The sequence below is a fragment of the Podarcis erhardii genome (assembly GCF_964252035.2).
Source record: "Podarcis erhardii genome assembly, chromosome: 7".
NCBI lineage: Eukaryota > Metazoa > Chordata > Lepidosauria > Squamata > Lacertidae > Podarcis > Podarcis erhardii.
In genome coordinates this window covers 70,311,541-70,331,217 of record NC_138511.1, presented here as the reverse complement: position 1 = coordinate 70,331,217, position 19,677 = coordinate 70,311,541, and the positions used below count along the sequence as shown (strand labels likewise).

General features: G+C 48.4%; 1 protein-coding gene across 10 annotated transcripts in view; it reads right to left on the bottom strand.

Moving 5' to 3' along the window:
- PTPRU (protein tyrosine phosphatase receptor type U) overlaps nucleotides 1–19,677 on the bottom strand; it is a 389,916-nt gene that overhangs the window by 81,428 nt on the left and 288,811 nt on the right. For 4 of the 10 annotated variants that reach the window (XM_081868648.1, XM_081868652.1, XM_081868653.1 and 1 more), the window contains exon 15: nucleotides 1,016–1,045. The exons of the other annotated variants lie outside the window; for them this stretch is intronic. In XM_081868648.1, coding sequence (XP_081724774.1) covers nucleotides 1,016–1,045 — 30 coding nt within the window. The remainder of the gene's footprint in view (nucleotides 1–1,015; nucleotides 1,046–19,677) is intronic. 10 annotated transcript variants of the gene reach the window in all.

Genomic DNA, 19,677 nt, shown 5'->3' with positions numbered 1-19,677 from the left:
GTGTACAGTTGGGAGAGAGGAGGAATGGTGTCCATAATGGCTGGGGCTGGTTGGAGTTGGAGACCAACAGTATCTAGAGAGCCACAGGTTCCCCATCCCTGCAGTAATGGCCCAAGGGACCAGGGGAGACATTGTTCCCTCGAGGGCTTGTGCGCTTGCTTTAGATTGGCTTGAAAAATAATTCCTTCTGATTTGGAAATAATTTCCGAGGCAACCTTGCGACAGTTCATCAATATCTACCTTTGGGGTGGGGGATGTCAGGCATGGGACTTCCGAATCCAGCCCTTTGGGCCTGTCTTTCTGGCTCTTGGGACTCTCTTCAAACCACACCTCTTCCCTAGCCACACCCCCTCTTCCCAAGCCACACCCCTCTCTTCAAACCACACCTCTTCCCTAGCCACACCCCCTCTTCCCAAGCCACACCCCTCATCTACCCTGCTTTGTTCCACTCTCCTTGGGTATTTCTGTCTGTCTACAATGTGCCCTTGAACTCTAGATTCTGAGAATGCCTCTTGCTTGCCTGGGTGAGCAGGTAAAAACAACCCTGATGTATGAAAGGAATATCTATATTTGCTGCTCCATCCAGTTTTGCCTCTGGCCCCAGCTGACCCCAACATGTGACACTGCTCCCCTAAATGAGGGGCTGAAGAATATTATGGGGCTGAAGAATATTACCCACTCCTAATCTCCATGAGATGAATCCAACATAAGCAGTTGCAGAGGTGTAATTTCCAGATGGGCAAAAACCATTAAATGAAACATGGTGGAAGCTGGGTGAGTTGTATTCTCTTGAGGTGTATATAGCCTCTCCAAAAGGCATTCCAGGTCTTGATCCCCTCCAGCGTCAAACCCCTTCCCCACCTCCCTCCGGAGTCTCTACATTTTATTTCAGCAGCCGTTTCCCCCCACCCCTGAAGCCCCCAAAATGGTACTTTAACATTTATGTGACAAGGAAAGGGAACCAACTGGGAGCAGCGAGCAGCGGAGCGAGCGCGAGTGAATGAGAATTACTTACGGGTAATAGGAATAGGAATAGTAGTTCCTCCTGGCAAGCGTGCAAACAAAGAGAAACAGCAGAGATTGCATAAGCAGCTTTTCTCAGCAAATAATGAAGGAGAAGATGGGATATTTGGAGCCTAAAATGACAACAGACCAGAGACTGAGCCATTGTCCATGCAAAGGGAGGGGGAAGGGAGCCGGAGACAGAGAGATGGGGAAGGGAGGAGGAAGGAAGTGCAGGGAGACAGAGAAAGCAATCAGCTGGAAATGGGAAGCAGTTTTCGGACATGCTTGCTGCTGCCCTGAGGGCAAGCAAGGTCACCTGCCAAAAAGGTTTAGAGAGGGCAAAGATGCCAAGTAACTCGCTTCCCCACACCTGCAAACACACGTACTTCACAAACAGCACATCTAATTTCAGGTGCCCTTGAAATTGTATGCTGGTAACCGAGGAACAGATAATCTGGACTGCTGCACATCTAGTGCTTGGGATTGTGATGTAGTTCCTTTCCTACAAATTTGTTCTCATCAGGTTGAAAACAGAGCACTTGTTTTGTTGAGCAGCTATGGCACTACCCATAACAGAGGTATATCGCCACCCCATCCCATAATGTCCCACCCTTGATTTTCTAAAACACCACCTTGTGTCTCATTCTGAACTTCACAAGGCTTTGTGATTCTAATTCTGTCAAACTTCATGTGCTCCCTGGATGCTAATGCTGCAGATATAAAAACAAGAGACCTCTTTATTTCTCCAAGCAATGCAGAGGCTAGATCAGGGGTCCCCAACCTCTGACTTGGGGAGGGGGCACTTTTGGACATCTAAGGAAGTGTCACAGGCACTACAAAATAATCATTTCATGTAAGAAAAACTGGGGATGCTCAGAACCCCCTCCTCCCCCAAAGCAGAAACTCCTATACCCCAGTGAATAAAACACAGACCAAAAAGCAGGCAATAGCCACCCCCTCAAATAATAAAACAATAAAACTCAACCAACTCCCAACTTATTTTTTAAAAAAATAATTAAAAATTGGGAGTGCCAAGATGGCGTGTGACATTATTGTGGTGTCATGGGTGCCAGATGGAGAATCCCAGGGCTACCTGAAGCCTTAAATTAGAGACAGTGACTTATATTTGATTCTTTGTTGGGGGGGGGTAGCTTTTGAAGGGCCACTGCAAACATAGTTTCAATTTGCTTCATTATAGTTTTAATGCTGTTATTAGCTGTTTCTGAGGGTCAGATATATTAATGGTATATTTATCAGACTTCAGAGCTCAGATGTTTTGGACTAGGTCTCCCTCAGCCCCAGCCATGCTGCCTGGGGCTGATGTAATTTGTAGTCCAAAAGATCTGAAATGTACACTGCTGGCAAAGGCCAATACATATCCTAGCCAGCAGACTGAATCTTCCACTTCTCACAGCCAATGTGTTTTCTAATATTCTTCCTAACAGTTCCATTCTTCCTGTCACAGCTAAACCTGCAGGGAGGCAACAGGTATTGCTCATCAGTCTGGGAAGAAGCATCCTTTAGTCCCAGCCAGAAATAGCCCCACAAATCCTTCCCTATCATATCTGCTAATAAGCTGGAGGCCTGGCTGTTTCCCAGGCAATTTCTTTGCTTCCATTAGCTTCCCATAGTCAACTTCACCACATGAGAGGTATAGCAAAGCTTTGCCCAATTGTCTTCCTGAGTCCAGCACAGCCTCCAGCAATGGGGCTCCTGGACTTTTTTATAGAGTTGTGTACAAGGGACAATATGTTTGCAACAAAAAAGTTGCAGCATCGAGGGTGCCTATTTAGTGTTCCAGCCAGCCAGCCAGCCAGCCAGTCATGCCCTCTCACATGATATTCCATTCCATTTTCTCAACTCCCCTCAAAAGCACAGCAATCTGTGGCTTGAGGTTTCTCTGAGGAACCCAGTATCTCCCCCATGTTTCTCATGGGGACCTGTTGTCACTCACCACCCAAGTTCACTATTAGAGGGCATAATTTCTGCAGGTGCAACTTATGGTCACCTCCTTGTGTTACAGAGGAAGGAGAAGCTGTACCAAGCTGAAATGCTCCACATTAAAGTCACTGTCTCTTGGCCTTAGTTCCCAGACTGAATTTTAAAGCAATGATGTCCAATATCATTTCACAGCTTTATGTTTCAAGTGCCCTGTTTTAGACTATCTGCAGAAGCACTGAGAACTAGAGGCCAAAGGGACTCTTAGCAGAGTGAGGTGCTAAGATCCCATAGTAGCAGAGTGAACTGTACCATCTCAGACTGCAGGTGGAACAATACTGTTTTTCAAATGCTCCCCCACATATATAAAACCCTGCAAGCAAAAACTTAGCTCAGCAATGCATGAACTTAGCGAGAACTTGCAGGACCATCCAACAATGTGATCTCAACATGCAATCTACCTCTTTGAACTGCAGGCTGAGATCACATGGTTGAATCTATTCTAACACCTCAGGAATCTTAAGAATCTACTCTCACAGCCTTCATCAACCCTTCCATCATCCTTGGCCACTGGCCCATGTTGTCTAGAGCTGATGGGTGTTGTAGTCCAAAGCATCTGGCGGGCACCAGTTGGGGAAGGTTGTACATTACTACCTCACTCCCATGTTATTCCTTTGCATTGTGTATACCAGGTAGGCCAGCATCCAGATTCAGCACCCATCAGTTAGGGCCCAACCACCTTGGCAGAGTTCACCAGAGCTGAAACCTGCTTTGTCTCTCTCATTTTCTCATTCCCCCAGTCATGGTCTTCTCTGGATGCAACGAATGGGTCTGGTAAGCAGGCTTGGTGAAGAAATATGATGCAAATGGAAACAGGAGCAACAATTGCCTGTGTTCACTTATTTGTCCCATGTATGGAACAGCAATCAATCCAGCAAATGCCGTAAGTATTCACTGCAGTTGTTGCTTTCAGTCCACAAATAATTGTTAAATTCCCCCTCATTTTGCACTGTGGTTACTTTGTACCGAAATGAATGGGATAGAATAATGTAGGGATGGCAGAAATTACAAAATGAATTACACTTCTTAAGTGACATAATTTTACTGCAATGGACAATGGTGGAAAATGTAGTTTGGGGCAGAAAGTGAACTGTAGTGGAATGGAAACAGTTCTGTATGCATGGGAACTTGAAGCATGGGTAGTCCCAATAAAAATTTATAATTTGGCAGAATATTTGGACTATATAATATGTATTTGTATAATTTGGAATATTTAATGTGATTTGATTGGATTGTTAAAATGGAAAATTTAGTAAAAAATTATTATTATTTTTAAAAAGGAAACAGTTCTGTATGCAACAAAAGCAGGGCCAAATGAAAAATGATGCCTTCTTTGATCCCAAACAGGAAGCCATGTACCATCTTGCATTTCCTGCAATGCCCTGCAGTGTCTGTCACACCATCGCTCCTGTAGCAAGCATCTTCCGGGACCCAGCCACCGCTACCAAGCCCACAGTTTGGAGGTGGGAGGGGACCAAATAGGAAGGTCACCAAGATGTTCCTTGCTGAGGGGCCATCACACCTGGTTTCAACCCTGAAACCAGCCCAATAACACACCAAATACGGAATTGTCAGAAAGGAAAGAGACACCACTTTGGGTATTTAGCACAAACAGCAGCCATCTGTTGTTTATTTACACTCTGAATCCAAGGAGCAGCTGACCATGGATTTGAAAGGAACTCCAACTGAAATGATTTAATCAACTGCGACATTTAAAATGGGATCAGCCAAACACCTTGATTCAAGCGAAGAGATGGATGTCTGAATGGATTCTTAACCTGTTGAGGAAAGGCTGTAACAGACAAAGTAACACTGACAGCTGATCTGCTCTGTGCAGACTGAGGAATGTGAATAAGGGCTCTACAGGAGTGTCTTTAATATTTTGAGGAAATCTACCCAATCTAAGAATCTCCCAGGAGTCTTTTTAAAGGCTTGATTCCCTCCCACCAACCACCTGCATTTTAATCCTTTATGAAGCTGATAATTGAAGAAATAAACCATTTCCAATTTCTCCAGAACACACAGTCAGAGTTCTCCTCTTCACAAGACACAAGACTTTGTAATCTTATTCCTCCTCAGCAACCCACGTGGCCATAGCTCAGTGGTAGAACATCTCCTTTGAATACAGAAGGTCACAAGTTCAATTCCCACTATCTCCAAGTAGGGTTGTGACTGTTCCCTGTCTGAAACCTGCTGCTAGTCAGTGTAGACCATGAGCACCCAAAGTGGTAGGCTCCATAAATGGTTGGGCTTCAACTCCCATTATCCCTGACCATTGGCCATGGTGGCAGGGCTGATGGGAACTTTAGTCCACCAACATTTGGAGGTCGCCCAGTTGACTGTCCCTGGGCTGAGCTAGATGGAAAAACGTTCCAACTCAAATAACTCAATATAAGCCACAAGCTTGCTAGCAAATATGGTTTCCAAAATGAAAGCAACTATTAAAAACAGCACAGATAACACAATGAACTGGTAGCTAGCTTCTTAAATTATGCAGCATGATGGGGTGATTTGCTAGGAAGTGGAGGCAGCAGTGAAGACCCCTTGCCCCCTATCTCTGTAGTAGTCGGGGGAAACCCTAGCAATGTAACAATAAATAAATAAAAAGGGAGCCCTGTAATGCAGGGCTTATAACACTGCAGTCTGTTCTGACTGCCTGAATCTGTGAGTTTTATACTGCTCAATGGGTTTCACCAAAAAGCTGAGGTAGGAATCCCTTGGATCCACAGATCCTGCCGCTCTTTCTATTATTATCCACATAAGTCTTTTCAATTGTTGTTGGGTTTTTTTTGTTGTTTTTTTGGGGGGGGGGAGTTGCATGCAGAATGAAAGACCAAGAGTGATATGCTGCATCCCAAATTATGACTGGCATGGGGAAGGTCAGCCCTCTGTTAGGTTCCCTCCTCCATTGGTGGATCCTGACAATAGGTTCACCCAACAATGGCAGCATTGGCCGACTCTCTTCATTTCCAGCCATCATCCATAATGTCTGCTGAGTGCTGTTCATGGGCACTGTGGGAAATTTAAGTGACTGCCCACCTCTGCTGCCATAGACCTATGACTGGGCAGGTACCAGCACCAGTAAGCTCTGCCAAGTAATTGTGGTCCCAGTAGCTGCCTAAAGGCACTGAGCACTGATACCTAGCTTGTCCCTAATTGTGTTGTATTTGATCTGTGTCTTTCAACCTTGGTTCCTCAGGAGTTGCTGGACGACAACTCCCATCACCCTCAGCCAGCTTTGCCAAAGGTGAGGGATGGTGGGAGCTGTAGAACAAGAGCATTTGGGAAACCAAAGTTGGAGAACACTGTATTCAGCTGTGTACACACTACCATTTACTCTGGCCCCAGTGCATACCCACTGCTTTTGTTTGAATCCATGTGCACGGGACGTTAGTCACAAAGCGTGTTCTCATAAAAGTGAGAGCACGTGTTGCGGATGGGGCCAAACAAAAACCCAGTAGTGAACAGCCCATTAAGGGCAATGGGCTGGAGCAGATTGGTTGAAGTTGTTACTGGGGCAAAAATGATGTTGCCAATTTAGGGGTGGGTTTAGTCCCCATATATAAGCAGGGTCCACAGCTTTCTCTTTCTCTTTTGCTGTGGACATCGGATCTTCTGCCGGAGTAAAACAGCGAGAGAAACCTGGTCGTATTGATCTTTGATCTGCCTTTCCTTCCTTTCTTATCTCTATCCCCAGCCTACCTTGGTTAAGTCGTTCCTTAATTTCGTTTTATTTATTTAATTCCCCTTCTTTAATTTTCCCCTGTTTTATTGAGGGGGGGCGATTTCCCTGCCCGGCTGGCTACGGCCCGCCCTCGGCCGGGTTGTGGTCCGGGCTGGGAAGGTTCTGGGTTCTGGCTGGGACCGCGTTAGGCCCAACCGGGCCTGTTAGCCTCTTCTGCCCCCCCGCCCCCCCTCCGCGTTCTACGGCTGCTAGGCCGTCTCAGGCTTGGCGGCGGCAAGGGCCCCCCCATCCAGCGGCTTCGCGGCCAGTCCGCCGCCCCCCCGGACTCAATTTTCGGGTGGCTTCGGCCTGCCCGCGGCCTGACTGGGAGAATCTTACTCACGTTTTTCCCGGTGGGGGTGGGGAGGAGCGCTTGGCTCGGCCGCGGCTGGTTTGGGCCCGGCCGGGCCTGCCGCGCGGCGCCGTCGGCCCTTGCCTGCGGCGCGGGGGTGGCTAGCGGCCTGCTCGGGCGCGGCTGGGGCGGCGCGGCCTAGGCCGCTTCATTGTTAGGCTCGGGGGTTCCCGGGCTCGCTGCTGCCGCGGCGTTGGTCCGCGGCCTACAGGGAGCGCTTTCGGCCGCGCTCGGCGGATCCGGCTGCCGCGCCGAGCCGCAGACTGCCCCGGGGCGCGGGAATTGTCCGCCTCCTCGCTTGGGGTCTGTGGGGCCTGTAGGCGGGGGAGCGGCCCCTCTCGCCCCCCCCGTTGGTCATACGTCCATTTTGGGCCCCTAAGGGTGCCGGGGGGAGCTTGTGCGGGCCGCGGGGCGTTGGCCTGCGCCGCTGGGACTCCTTTTGGGCGCTGGGGGGGCTCCTTCCAGCATAGGGCCTGAGTGTTGGCCTGGCCTTGCTGCGTTCGAGGGGAGCCTCCATTTTGGGGCAGTTTTGGCGGGAGCGCCATCTTGCCTCCTAACTTTCACAGCGCCAGCGGCCTCTGCTGGCCAGCCTTGGTAACTGCGGGGCCTGCTCTGCAGTGACTATTTCTTTCTGCAGCGGCCTCTAGTGGCCAATCCGGTATTGCAGGGAACCTCAGATTTTGCTGTTCAGGTTTGCCTGTGTAATTCTATTGATTACGCCACTGCCTGAGTACCTGAATACGTTGGGCGGCTTTGGCTCCCCGGCCTGCTGGTTGTTTGTCTTCTTACCCATTAATTTTCTTTTGTTTTATTAATTTTGTTAGTATCGTAATATTATTATTATTATTATTATTATTATTTTATTATTTTAATTTTTACTCATCCTTGACTTACCTCTTGGGTTTCTCCCTTACTTGGATTTAGTCTGAGCCCGCAGCAGGTATGGCCCCGAAGAAGGCGACAAGGAAGTCGGCTCCCGCCCTCACTCCCAAGCGGCCCATAAAAGGACCATCGCAGGCCTTGCGTTCGCCTCAACCTGGCCAGTCGTTACAACGCATTCGATCCATGGTCTCCAGTTTGGCTGGTGACCCGGTGGCTCTGGCAAGGATGGAGGCGGAGCTGGGTGGCCTGATGCAGCGCCGCTCAACCCCGTCTACTTCTTCTGCTACGCTGGTTCCCCCCGTGGATGCTTCGCTTCCTCCGTCCTCATCCAGCGAAGAAGAGGAAGAACCACTGCCAGCCAGTGGTTATTTGCCTGGCACACCACGGGCGCAGTCCTCTGAGCCGCCTGTGTCACAGGTGGCCGTGCCACGGGGTCGGGTCTCAGCCCGGGCGGGGGCAGGGAGGAAGGCTCCGGCTCGGGGCCTTCTGGTGAGGGGTATACCTGCACAACCCGCAGTAGCGGGCAGTATGAATCCTGATAATTCACAGGTTGGGTCTTTTCAGTCACTTCCAGCCATTCCGCAGCCGGGCGACGCATCGGAGTCATCGGTCGAGGATAGCCTTCCTATTCCTCCGAAGTCGTCTTCAGGTGGTCACCGCCGCCGTAAGAAAAGTTCGAGGAGGCGTGCCAAGAAGAGGCGTAGAGACACCTCGTCCTCTTCATCAGGTGCGTCATCCCAGACATCTAGTAGTGACGAGGAAGCGCCCCTTAAGTTATACTGGGGTTTTGGGGAAACCTCAGGGCTCCCAAAGTGGGTTTGGGAACGGAGGGCGAATTCTCATAGGGCCAGGTACGGTGCAGTGCTAGACTGCCTTGATGGGGCCCTGGTGCCGGACGTAAAGGTCTCCACCAACTCGGCCAGGGACATCATTCCTGGGGCGCACCTGTCCGCCAAGTTGCGCTCAAGGATTTTGGACGGCCGCTATGTTGATATTTTTAGCCTAGCCCCCCCGTTGGAAGGTCAGGAGCCTTTGGATAAGGGCCTGCCAGCTACAAAGAAGCGGACGCTCATAGCTAAGGCCGATAGGACCTTCGAACGTTGGTTGGATAGTTTCCAGGTTTTTGCTGGAGTTGTGGCCTCTGCTTATCCCAGGAGATCCTTACATCTTTGGGTGTATCTATCCATAGTCCGTTCTGCCTTCACAATGGCGGGAGAAACTGCTGCCCTAGCTTATGACCAGAATTTTAGGCGCAGGGCGGCAAAGATCCCTACGGCCCGCTGGGATCGGAAGGACTTGGACGTATGGACCACTTATGTGGCCCCCCGTATAGATAAGAAGGCCCCGGATACCCAGAAGTTTAAGTTTGCCCCTGCGAAGTTAGGGCGAAAACCCTTCTGCTGGGATTTCAATAAGGGCGCCTGTACACGGCAATCCTGTAAATACTCACATGCGTGCGATAAGTGTTCAGGGAGCCATTCTGGGTCCACGTGCCAGTCAGGCCGCCGCCCCTTTCGGAAGGGGGGGGCTCTCAGCAGCCCCCAAAGCCCGCGGCACAAGCCACTGCCGCGGGAGCTGGAAAGTAGCGTGATCTCCTCTTTAGCTTACACCCCGGTAAAGCTACAGCCGCTGCTTTCTTTGCTGGAATCGTACCCTGACGCCGAGGCGGCGTCCTATTTGCGTGAAGGTTTCTCTTTAGGTTTTAGAATCCCTGTGGTTTCTGCCCCGGTCGCCAGAAACCCAGCAAACCAGAAATCGGTTAGGGACATGCCAGAGGTAGCGCGTAAGAAAATCGCTAAGGAATTAGCCTTAGGTCGCATGGCCGGTCCGTTTGCGGTCCCTCCTTTTCCCAAATTGCATATTTCACCATTGGGCATAGTTCCCAAAAAAGCTCCGGGGGAATTTCGCCTGATCCATAATCTCTCACATCCTAGGGGAACATCCGTGAACGATGTGATTCCCCCGGAGCTTTGTTCGGTGCGGTACGCTTCTCTTGATCATGCAATCAAGATGATTCGAAAATTTGGAGCGGGCGCCTTACTGGCAAAATGCGACATCGAATCAGCATTTCGGCTGCTTCCTATTCACCCTGACGATTTCTGGTTGCTGGGATTTCAGTTTGAAGGAAGTTTTTACTTCGATAAGGCTATGCCCATGGGCTGCTCAGTTGCCTGTGCGGCGTTTGAGAGTTTTAGTTCATTTTTGGAATGGGCCTTGCGTGTAAAAACTGGTTTAAGCGGTGTCACGCATTATCTCGATGATTTTTTGGTAGCCTCGGCGGGCGATACAGGGGATTGCGTATTCTTATTGCGGGCCTTCGCTTCCTTAACGGAAGATCTGGGCGTCCCGTTGGCGGCGGGAAAGACCGAGGGTCCTTCTACGCAGCTGACTTACCTGGGTATCTTGTTAGATACCGTGGCTCAAACCTCTAGCTTGCCGCCTGAAAAAATAACCACCTTGAGAAAGGTTATTGAGGACATGCTTCCTTTAGAGAAGGTTTCCCTGCGGCAGCTTCAGTCATTACTGGGCCATCTGAATTTCGCTTGTAGAGTGGTATCTCCTGGGCGTGCATTTTGTTCCCGCTTGGCCAGACTTACCTCGGGCTTGCGGGCCCCGCATCACAGGGTCCGCCTTCATTCTCAGGTACGGGCTGACCTTGCTATCTGGCTGGAATTTCTGGAGGAGTTCAATGGAGTGTCCTTGTGGCAGGACACCTTGAACCTCCACAACGACTTCCAGGTGCATTCCGATGCTGCGGGGTCGTTGGGGTTCGGCTTGTACTGGGATGGCAGGTGGTGCGCGGAGCGCTGGCCTCCTGCTTGGCGGGGGCAGGCTATAACTCGGGACCTAACCTTTCTCGAGTTTTTTCCCATTGTAGTGGCAGTGCACTTGTGGGTCGCGCGTTTCAGGGATCACCGTGTTTGTTTTTGGACTGATAACCAAGCGGTGGTGAATGTACTAGCCAAGCAGTCTTCACGATCCCCTCGGGTATCTGCCCTTCTTCGGGCTTTTGTTTTGCATTGTTTGCGTTTTAATATTGTTTTTTCTGCCCGTTTTGTTCCGGGAATTTCTAACGAAATTGCTGATGCTCTGTCCCGTTTTCAGATGGAGCGTTTCAGGTCCTTGGTGCCAGAGGCTCGAGACCGTCCGGAAATTTTCCCGGATCATCTCTGGAACCTTGGCAGAACTTAGTCTTACAGGGAGTAGCTGCATCTGTTGCACCTTCTACCTTGAGGTCCTATAAAAAGGCCTGGGCGGACTTTTTGTTATTTAATGGGCAGCCTGTAGGGGAGGTTGCCGCCCCCCATTCCACCTCTCAGGTGCTCCGGTATCTGGCACACCTATTTCAGATGCGCCGGGCGGCTAGGACCTTACGCCTGCACTCTGCAGCAATTTCCTTTTTTAGTAAGGCATATTTTAACAAGGATCCGTGTAAGAGGTTCATAGTGCGTAAGGCCCTAGAGGGTTGGGGGCGTCTCACTCCTTCCAGGCCCATCTTCAGACGACCCATTACATTTGAATTGCTGACGCAGATGAGGTCCAAGCTTAGGAGCATCTGTTGGTCGAAATTTGAAGCTCGGCTATTCTCAGCAGCCTTTTCATTAACTTTCTTTGGGGCCCTGAGAATTGGAGAAGTGGTCCTAGAGCCCAAGCGGGATGGAGGTTCTAGGGGCTTGCTGATGCAGGACGTTAGTGTGTCTTCACGTGACTTGCAGGTTAATGTCAGGAATTCAAAGACGGACCAACTAGGCAGGGGTGCTGTTATTACGCTCCCTGCAACTGGTCAAAGTGGCCCTTGCCCGGTGAAGGACCTTAAGAAGTATTTAGCCTTGCATCCTGGCGGCGAAGGGCCCTTGTTCCAGCACGAAAATGGCCGCCCGCTGGTGAGACACCAGTTTACTGGAGTATTGCGGAAAGCAGTAGAGGCTTGCGGCCTTCCGGCTGCTGAGTTTGCCCCTCACTCATTTAGGATTGGAGCGGCTACAACTGCCGCACACTGGGGCTTGTCAGTTAAGAGGATAAAGGATCTGGGTCGGTGGCGATCGGATGCGTTCAAAGCATATGTGCGGAAGTAATGCCTTTGTACTGACATGTTTGTGTTTTACCCTAGGTCGGGCTGCTATCCGTATATGGATAGTAGGGCACAGTATTGTGCACTGGGCTGCGGACAGAGCTCGCCAGTCTGGACTGGGTGACGGCCTGGGGTTCCCGCGCCACGTACAGGTGTCCTGGATCTCCAGAAGGGGGATGCTGTGGAGGGAATTTTTACCCCTCATGCGAAGGCGTGTCCTCCAATATGGCCCTCCTTCAGCGATCGTGGTGCAGCTCGGGGAGAATGATATGGTTTCTTCTTCTTGCTATGTGCTGCGTGTTACCATATTACAGGACCTTGGAGAGTTGGCGGCACTGGTGCCGTCAACTAAGCTAATTTGGTCACAGCTACTGCAACGTCGCATTTGGCGAGGTAGTCCTTGCCCGGTTGCCACCGAACGCGTAAGGAAGCGGATTAATTCCGCAGCAGGCAAGCTGGTGGTGAATCTGGGCGGGGCTGTAATCCCTCACCCTCTGATTTCATTCAAGGCGATTGAGTTTTATAGGGATGATGGGGTTCATCTCTCGCCAGTGGGGAATGATGTGTGGTTGGATGCTCTAGTGTCCAGGCTGAGGGTGTGGTTTAATATGTGAGTGGTTGGCGGCGAGCGTAAGAGCTCGAATGGCGGTTAGGCATTGGTAAAAAATTGGTTGGTGGAGGGGTATGGATTGGCTGTGCCTGCCCCTCCAAAGCTGCTGCTGACGGGTATTCCGTTAAAGGAATTCTGAAGCTTACCATCCCCTTCGTCCAAACCCTGACGGCAGGGTGCGGGCCGCGTAAGCTTCAAGGAACATGCGCGAAGCAGTGAGAGTCTGTTACGCAGCTCCATCTGACTCTGACCATGATTCCTCCGGGACTGGCTAAGGAGTCAGTGCTGTCCCCCAAGGCGGGGGGGGGACAGGTAGTCATACCAATGCCTAAGCAACCACTCTCAATTTGTATATAAATAAAGTTGTGGCCAAAATTATGCCAAAAACCAAACAAAAATTATGTGTGATGTCTGAGTTATTGGGGTAGGGGTTTTGTGGGACCTCAGCACGCAAAGCGTGTTCTCATAAAAGTGAGAGCACGTGTTGCGGATGGGGCCAAACAAAAACCCAGTAGTGAACAGCCCATTAAGGGCAATGGGCTGGAGCAGATTGGTTGAAGTTGTTACTGGGGCAAAAATGATGTTGCCAATTTAGGGGTGGGTTTAGTCCCCATATATAAGCAGGGTCCACAGCTTTCTCTTTCTCTTTTGCTGTGGACATCGGATCTCCCGCCCGCCCTCCCTTGATTTGGGCTTGCGCTTTGACCTTGCTCTGCCTGTCATGGGGTCGCTCGCATTGGTGCGAGGGCCCAGTAGGAATTTGCCCAACTGGCTGATTAGTGCGTGCCTTTGGGTTTTGCCTACTGCTTAGCAAATCGTCACAACTTGTAAGGTTGGCGGTTAGGCATTGGTAAAAAATTGGTTGGTGGAGGGGTATGGATTGGCTGTGCCTGCCCCTCCAAAGCTGCTGCTGACGGGTATTCCGTTAAAGGAATTCTGAAGCTTACCATCCCCTTCGTCCAAACCCTGACAGCAGGGTGCGGGCCGCGTAAGCTTCAAGGAACATGCGCGGAGCAGTGAGAGTCTGTTACGCAGCTCCATCTGACTCTGACCATGATTCCTCCGGGACTGGCTAAGGAGTCAGTGCTGTCCCCCAAGGCGGGGGGGGGACAGGTAGTCATACCAATGCCTAAGCAACCACTCTCAATTTGTATATAAATAAAGTTGTGGCCAAAATTATGCCAAAAACCAAACAAAAATTATGTGTGATGTCTGAGTTATTGGGGTAGGGGTTTTGTGGGACCTCAGCACGCAATCCATATCCTGTAGTTTGTTTGCTTTTTTTAAGAAAGACTGCCATTTAATAAGTTTTCCCCCACCCTCAAGCCAGCATCTACCTGAATTGAAAACGTAAGGCACATTCACTTCGCCATTGAGCTGAGGTATGTACATTTGAGATGCGGGTGTACAAGGGGACGCGGGTGGCGCTGTGGGTTAAACCACAGAGCCTAGGACTTGCTGATCAGAAGGTCAGTGGTTCAAATCCCCACGATGGGGTGAGCTCCCGTTGCTCGGTCCCTGCTCCTGCCATCCTAGCAGTTTGAAAGCACATCAAAGTGCAAGTAGATAAATTCTCTGGCGGGAAGGTAAACGGCGTTTCCGTGTGTTGCTCTGGTTCGCCAGAAGTGGCTTAGTCATACTGGCCACATGACCCGGAAGCTGTATGCCGGCTCCCTCGGCCAATAAAGCGAGATGAGCGCCGCAACCCCAGAGTCGGTCACGACTGGACCAAATGGTCAGGGGTCCCTTTACCTTTACCTATGTACATTTGAGACAGCCATTGTGTATACACACAAACAACAACTTTACGAATGGTATTCGTGTGGGGAGTAACAGGTGCAGGGAGACCCAAGACATGATGCACATTGGAAGTGGCAGGTGAAAATGATGAACTATGCGGAATTAGCCAAGCTGACCGGCAAGATTCAGGACCAGGACAACCAGAGATTCATAGAAAGTTGGAGTAAATTTATGGTGTATTTAAAGGATAATTGTAAAACTTTAAAAACACTGGCAGGACTGAAATAACTCCTACAATGTAATAAATAAGAGATTTAGTATTTAAAATACATGATTTAAAGAAACAAGGGATACCTGTTGAAGGGAAGGAGGGAAGTCATAAGCTCGGCAGAGCTAGAAGTATAGATGTGATTTGATGTATGGTATGAAACTGTGTTGAGAAAATAATAAAAATTTATGTGGGGGGGGGAGAGAGAGAGAGACATGACTCACATTGGATGAAGACTCACTCTCTGGCATGTACTGCAATGTGCAAATGCAACTTGAATAGCAGTGGCAGGGAAACTTTAAGCCGCTAATGTGTGCATAGCCTTACATAAGTAATATTAAAAAGAAATCCTAAAATGAACTGAAGCTCTCCTCGGTTGATATGAGGGCCCCTCAATTGATATGAGGACCCCTACGGAGCTGGTATTTCATGTCTGCCAAGACGCTGCGTGAGCTGGCACGGCACAGAGCCCAGGTGAAAGAAGACAGACCTCCCTCCTCTTCCCCCTCCCTGTCGCACAAGGTTAAACAAATCCACTTCAGACACTGAATTCTTTAAGCTCAACACTGCTTGGCATGTCATCATTTGCAGAGCCATTTATGTTACAGTCAAATAGCGGCACGGTTCTGGAATCTGAAAGATGGGCGCAAAGAAATGCTTAACAAGTTGGCAGAACATCCCAGCACATTAACAGGACTTGATTGTTCTTTGCCAGGATAAATTAAATGGCATCCAGGATTTGTGCCCTTCTGTAAGACCATAATCTGACTGCAGCATTAGTCAGAAGCCACCTTCAGCACCAACTACTAACACGTAACTTTGTTTCCCCCATTTTTCTCAAGACATTCCTATTCCAAAGACCTAGGCTACATTCACACCATACATTGAAAGCACTAGAATACCACTTAAAACAATCATGGCTTCTCCCAAAGCACCCTGGGAAGTGTAGTTTATTAAGGATGCTGGGAGTTGTTAGGAGACCCCATTCCCCTCCCAGAGCTACAAAGTCTAAAGTGGTTGAACAATCAATCCCTCTTCACTGGAAACTTTGGGAATTGTAGCTCTGTGCAGGGAATATGGGTCTTACTTAGCACACTAGAGTTCCCAGAATTCTTGGGTGGAAGCCATGACTTTAAATGTATGGTGTCTATAGGGCTTAGGCTGCATTCAAACATCCTTTTTTATGGTGCATTCATTATTATTTGTGTTCACCAGGGTGGTCACATGCAACCCCATTTTCAATACTGTTTGTGCCTGCAAAGGTTTTGGGGCAGTCACACTGCTCCATTTCCACTCAGTGCACATGCTGTTATATCTTATACCACAAATGTTCTGGTTTATTTATTTTGTGGCTGTTGCTGTTGGACAGCAATAATGTGGTATCATTGGGGAAGCATCACAGGGGGAAAAACTAAATGAGGTGATTAAAAAAAGAACTGTAAGATGTGTGTAATATTTTAAACTGAGGATTGTCATTTGTCCAGTTTTAACTTTAACTTTAATTTATTTGACTTAATTTTGGGATGTATTTTAATCAATTGATTGCTTGTTGTTATGCACATTGTATTATTTATATGATGTTAGCTGCTCTGAGCTCCGTTTGGGAGGGCGGGATACAAATAAAATTTTATTTATTTATTTATTTATTTTTATTTTTATTATTATTATTATTATTATTGAAAAATGTGTATTTTTAAAAAGCAAAACAAAAAACTAAGGCAGAATAGATCCAACGCTATTCCACTATTGCACTAATAATGCACTATTATTGCATCAATAACATGCTGCCGAATATACCTGCGACAAAACACCAGTCTGGAAGGGGAAAGTGTAACATAAAGAAGCAGCTATGGGTTAATTCAAGCCAGCATGTATGTTTATACAGAAGGATGAGGGTTGTGAGAATATCACAAATCCTGCCTCTGGGCATTCATGTGATCTTTAGCTCAGGGCACCAATCCAGATTCTCATCCCCCCCCCCACACACACACACATTTTATTTCTCTCCCTGGAAGACGCCCAGTTTTGTTTTGAAGGCAGAAAGTTTCACGGTGGCCCCCAATTCGATCCGCTTCCAAGCCACGGACTGTCAGGCAGTGAGCAGCATGCAGTGCAAAGGCAAAAGATGCGTGAGGTCGATAGCATGCAGCCAATCCACCAGAGACTCATGAGCGTGTGACTCCGTCCAACCTCTGCGATTCCTGCTGGCCTGACCTGTTGCGCCTTGCTGACTCTTGTCATTCCCCGGTGGGCTGCTTGGGGGAAAACCAACTCCTTTGTCGGGGACTTAATGTTCCTGAAAGGGCAGAGGGATCGTGCCTACCCAGGCAGAATGGGAACTCATGAAATATAGACGGAACACAAAGCAGGCATTGCTGACCTGCTTCCTTGCCCCCTGCCAGCCTTAGCTCTGAAGCTCAGAGGACTCTGTGGGATCTGTGCTGAGGAGCTGTCCAGCCCATTAGCAACCTGGGTTGTAGCAATGACAGCGGCCTGGTGTTGCCACTGGAAGCTATGCTGAGGACCGCTCCGCTGGGTCCAGGCAAAAAAGCTCACACAGGTCTCTCTCTCTGCTGCACACAGTTCTAAACTTCTGGGTAAAGTGATTGATTGACTGGCATTTGTAGCCCAGCCTCCACCACGAGATCCCACACTGTGGCCTAGTCACCCTATGCCAAACAAGGAGCCAACCACCCTGTCCAGTTCAGGAATGGGGCTAAGAGTTTTCAAAAAGAGTTTTATAAGTGCATTTGGGGTGCAAGAACACTGTGTGGGATCTGACCCTTATGCTTCACAGCTGTTAATCAGGAGAATCTGATCTTGCATGGCGCTGCTCCTTTGAGAACAGCTTCCCCGATATATGAATTAAAGAAAATGTTTAGAAAGACATTTGTTTAAAAACCAGAAGCTTTTCTGTTAGGTATAATAGGTGAAGAGATACCAAAAGAGGATAAAAGACTTTTAATGTATGCAACGACGCAGCGAGAATGCTACTAGCCCAAAGATGGAAGGAAGAAGAAGTACCAATAAAAGAAGAATGGCAGACAAAACTGATGGAGTATGCAGTGATGGCGAAACTGACGAGGAAGATCTGAAACCAGGAAGATCAAGTATTTTTAAAAGACTGGAGTAAACTTTTAATTTATTTAAAAGACCACTGTAAACAATTAAAATCATTGGCTGGGATGTAATGTGGAATTAACTATGATAATTATGGATATATAACAGATGGATAACAGTAAAAGATGCAGTAAATTCAGTCTTGAATATGGAACCCATGGAGGGAGGGAAAGGGGGCTGAAGGTTCAAAAGAACCTTGTTGTTTTAATGTTTGAGATGGTTAAGTTAAAATGTATAAAAATGTGACAAAAACCAATAAAAAATATTTTTTTAAAAAAGAGAGAGAGAGAGAGAGAGAACAGCTTCCCTGCATGCAAGGGAAGCCACTCAGGAAGGAACACAGTCACACAGGATCAGATCCTTCAGGGACCAGGAAGGAACAGGGAAGAGCTGAGGCCTGGCAGTGGGGAGAATGAAAAGCCAGGTGGGAAAGCCATCTTCTTCCACAAGGATGCAGCCACCCAATAGATCTCTCTTTTTCACAGTTTCTCAGCAACTCCCTCACACCAGCCTCTCCTCACTGCCCAAAGCCCCATTCCTTGACAATCTCAGATAGCTCTGAACCCTCAACCCAACTTGTAGTGATCTGGGGCTGCTTGAACCCAGCTTAGATTCCTCTGAATAGGCAAGTTGGGATTCAGACCTCGGCCTTGTTAACATAATACGCCATGTACCACTCTGGACCAGGTTACCTGAAAGATTACCTGTCCCTCTACAGACCTCTAAGATCGCGTAGAATATATGGGAAGAGTATGCTTGTGTTCTTCTTTCCTGATTATTTCTTCCCCCCCCCCAAAATAAAATATGTATAACAAATAAAAATATTATGATAACAATGAAGGTGAAAAATATCAGGTGTGTGACAAGGGGAAATTCTACTTGCTCCTCTGCACCCTACAGAATATTAAGGCTGATGAGCCTTGCCACACCCATGCTGTGGAATACCCTCCCCTCTGCCATCAGTTGCTTCAAACCTTGTCTTTTTCCACAGGTTTCCCCTGACCCATCAGACTGCATCCTGCTTCATGTTTTTGAATCCTCTGGTATTCTGTTTTATTCACTTTTAGATGCTTTTATGTTCCATTCTGCTGCTTTATTGTTTTCAGCTTCTGTTTTTGTTTCAGCTCATTCGTAACAGTATTTCTATACTGCCATATCATATACCAGGCAATGTACAACTTTAAATAAAATAGATTGTTTTAGACTGTACACTGCTGAGACATTTTCGAAATATAAAGCAATTTGAAATGTGTTTAATATAAATAGTTGCCTGTTGTTGTTGTTGTTGTTAAACATTAATGCCCAGCTTCTAGCCACTGGATGTTAAAGGTTTGTCTTTTGGTTATTGCATGCAGTCCATGCTGATAAATTCATCCTTAATCCCTGCTGAAACCAGTTTAAAAACACAGAATTGGAAGGAACCACAAGGGACATCAAGTCCCCTGCGATGCAGAAATCTTTTGCACAATGTGGGGCTTGAACCCACGATCTTGAGATCAAGAGTCTCATGCTCTACTGACTGAGTCCTGCCTAGCAAAATGAACATAGGACCCATGACACCCTAAAAGACTTATGGTGGGTGGGGGACCTCTTTTTTTCTCTCCACTTCTGATGGGTGCAGAATGCTGGCAGTGGGTGGACTGTTGGGGAAAGACATATTGCCCTTTTCAGAACTGATAGCTTGCAGGGGGCATTTGAAATTAGGCTGAGGTGTGACTGTCCACACATGCTATTAGGCTTCTTGCATGTCTGTCCTGTCTGATCTGCCATGATCCCTTGGTTGATTTGTGCCCCCTCACCCAAAGATCCCTGGTTACGGGGCCTAGTGGAAGGAGGAAGATTCCTCTAGGTTAGAACAACGGCTCACTAGGATAAGGGAGGGAGGGGCACAGGTGAGTGGCCTGAG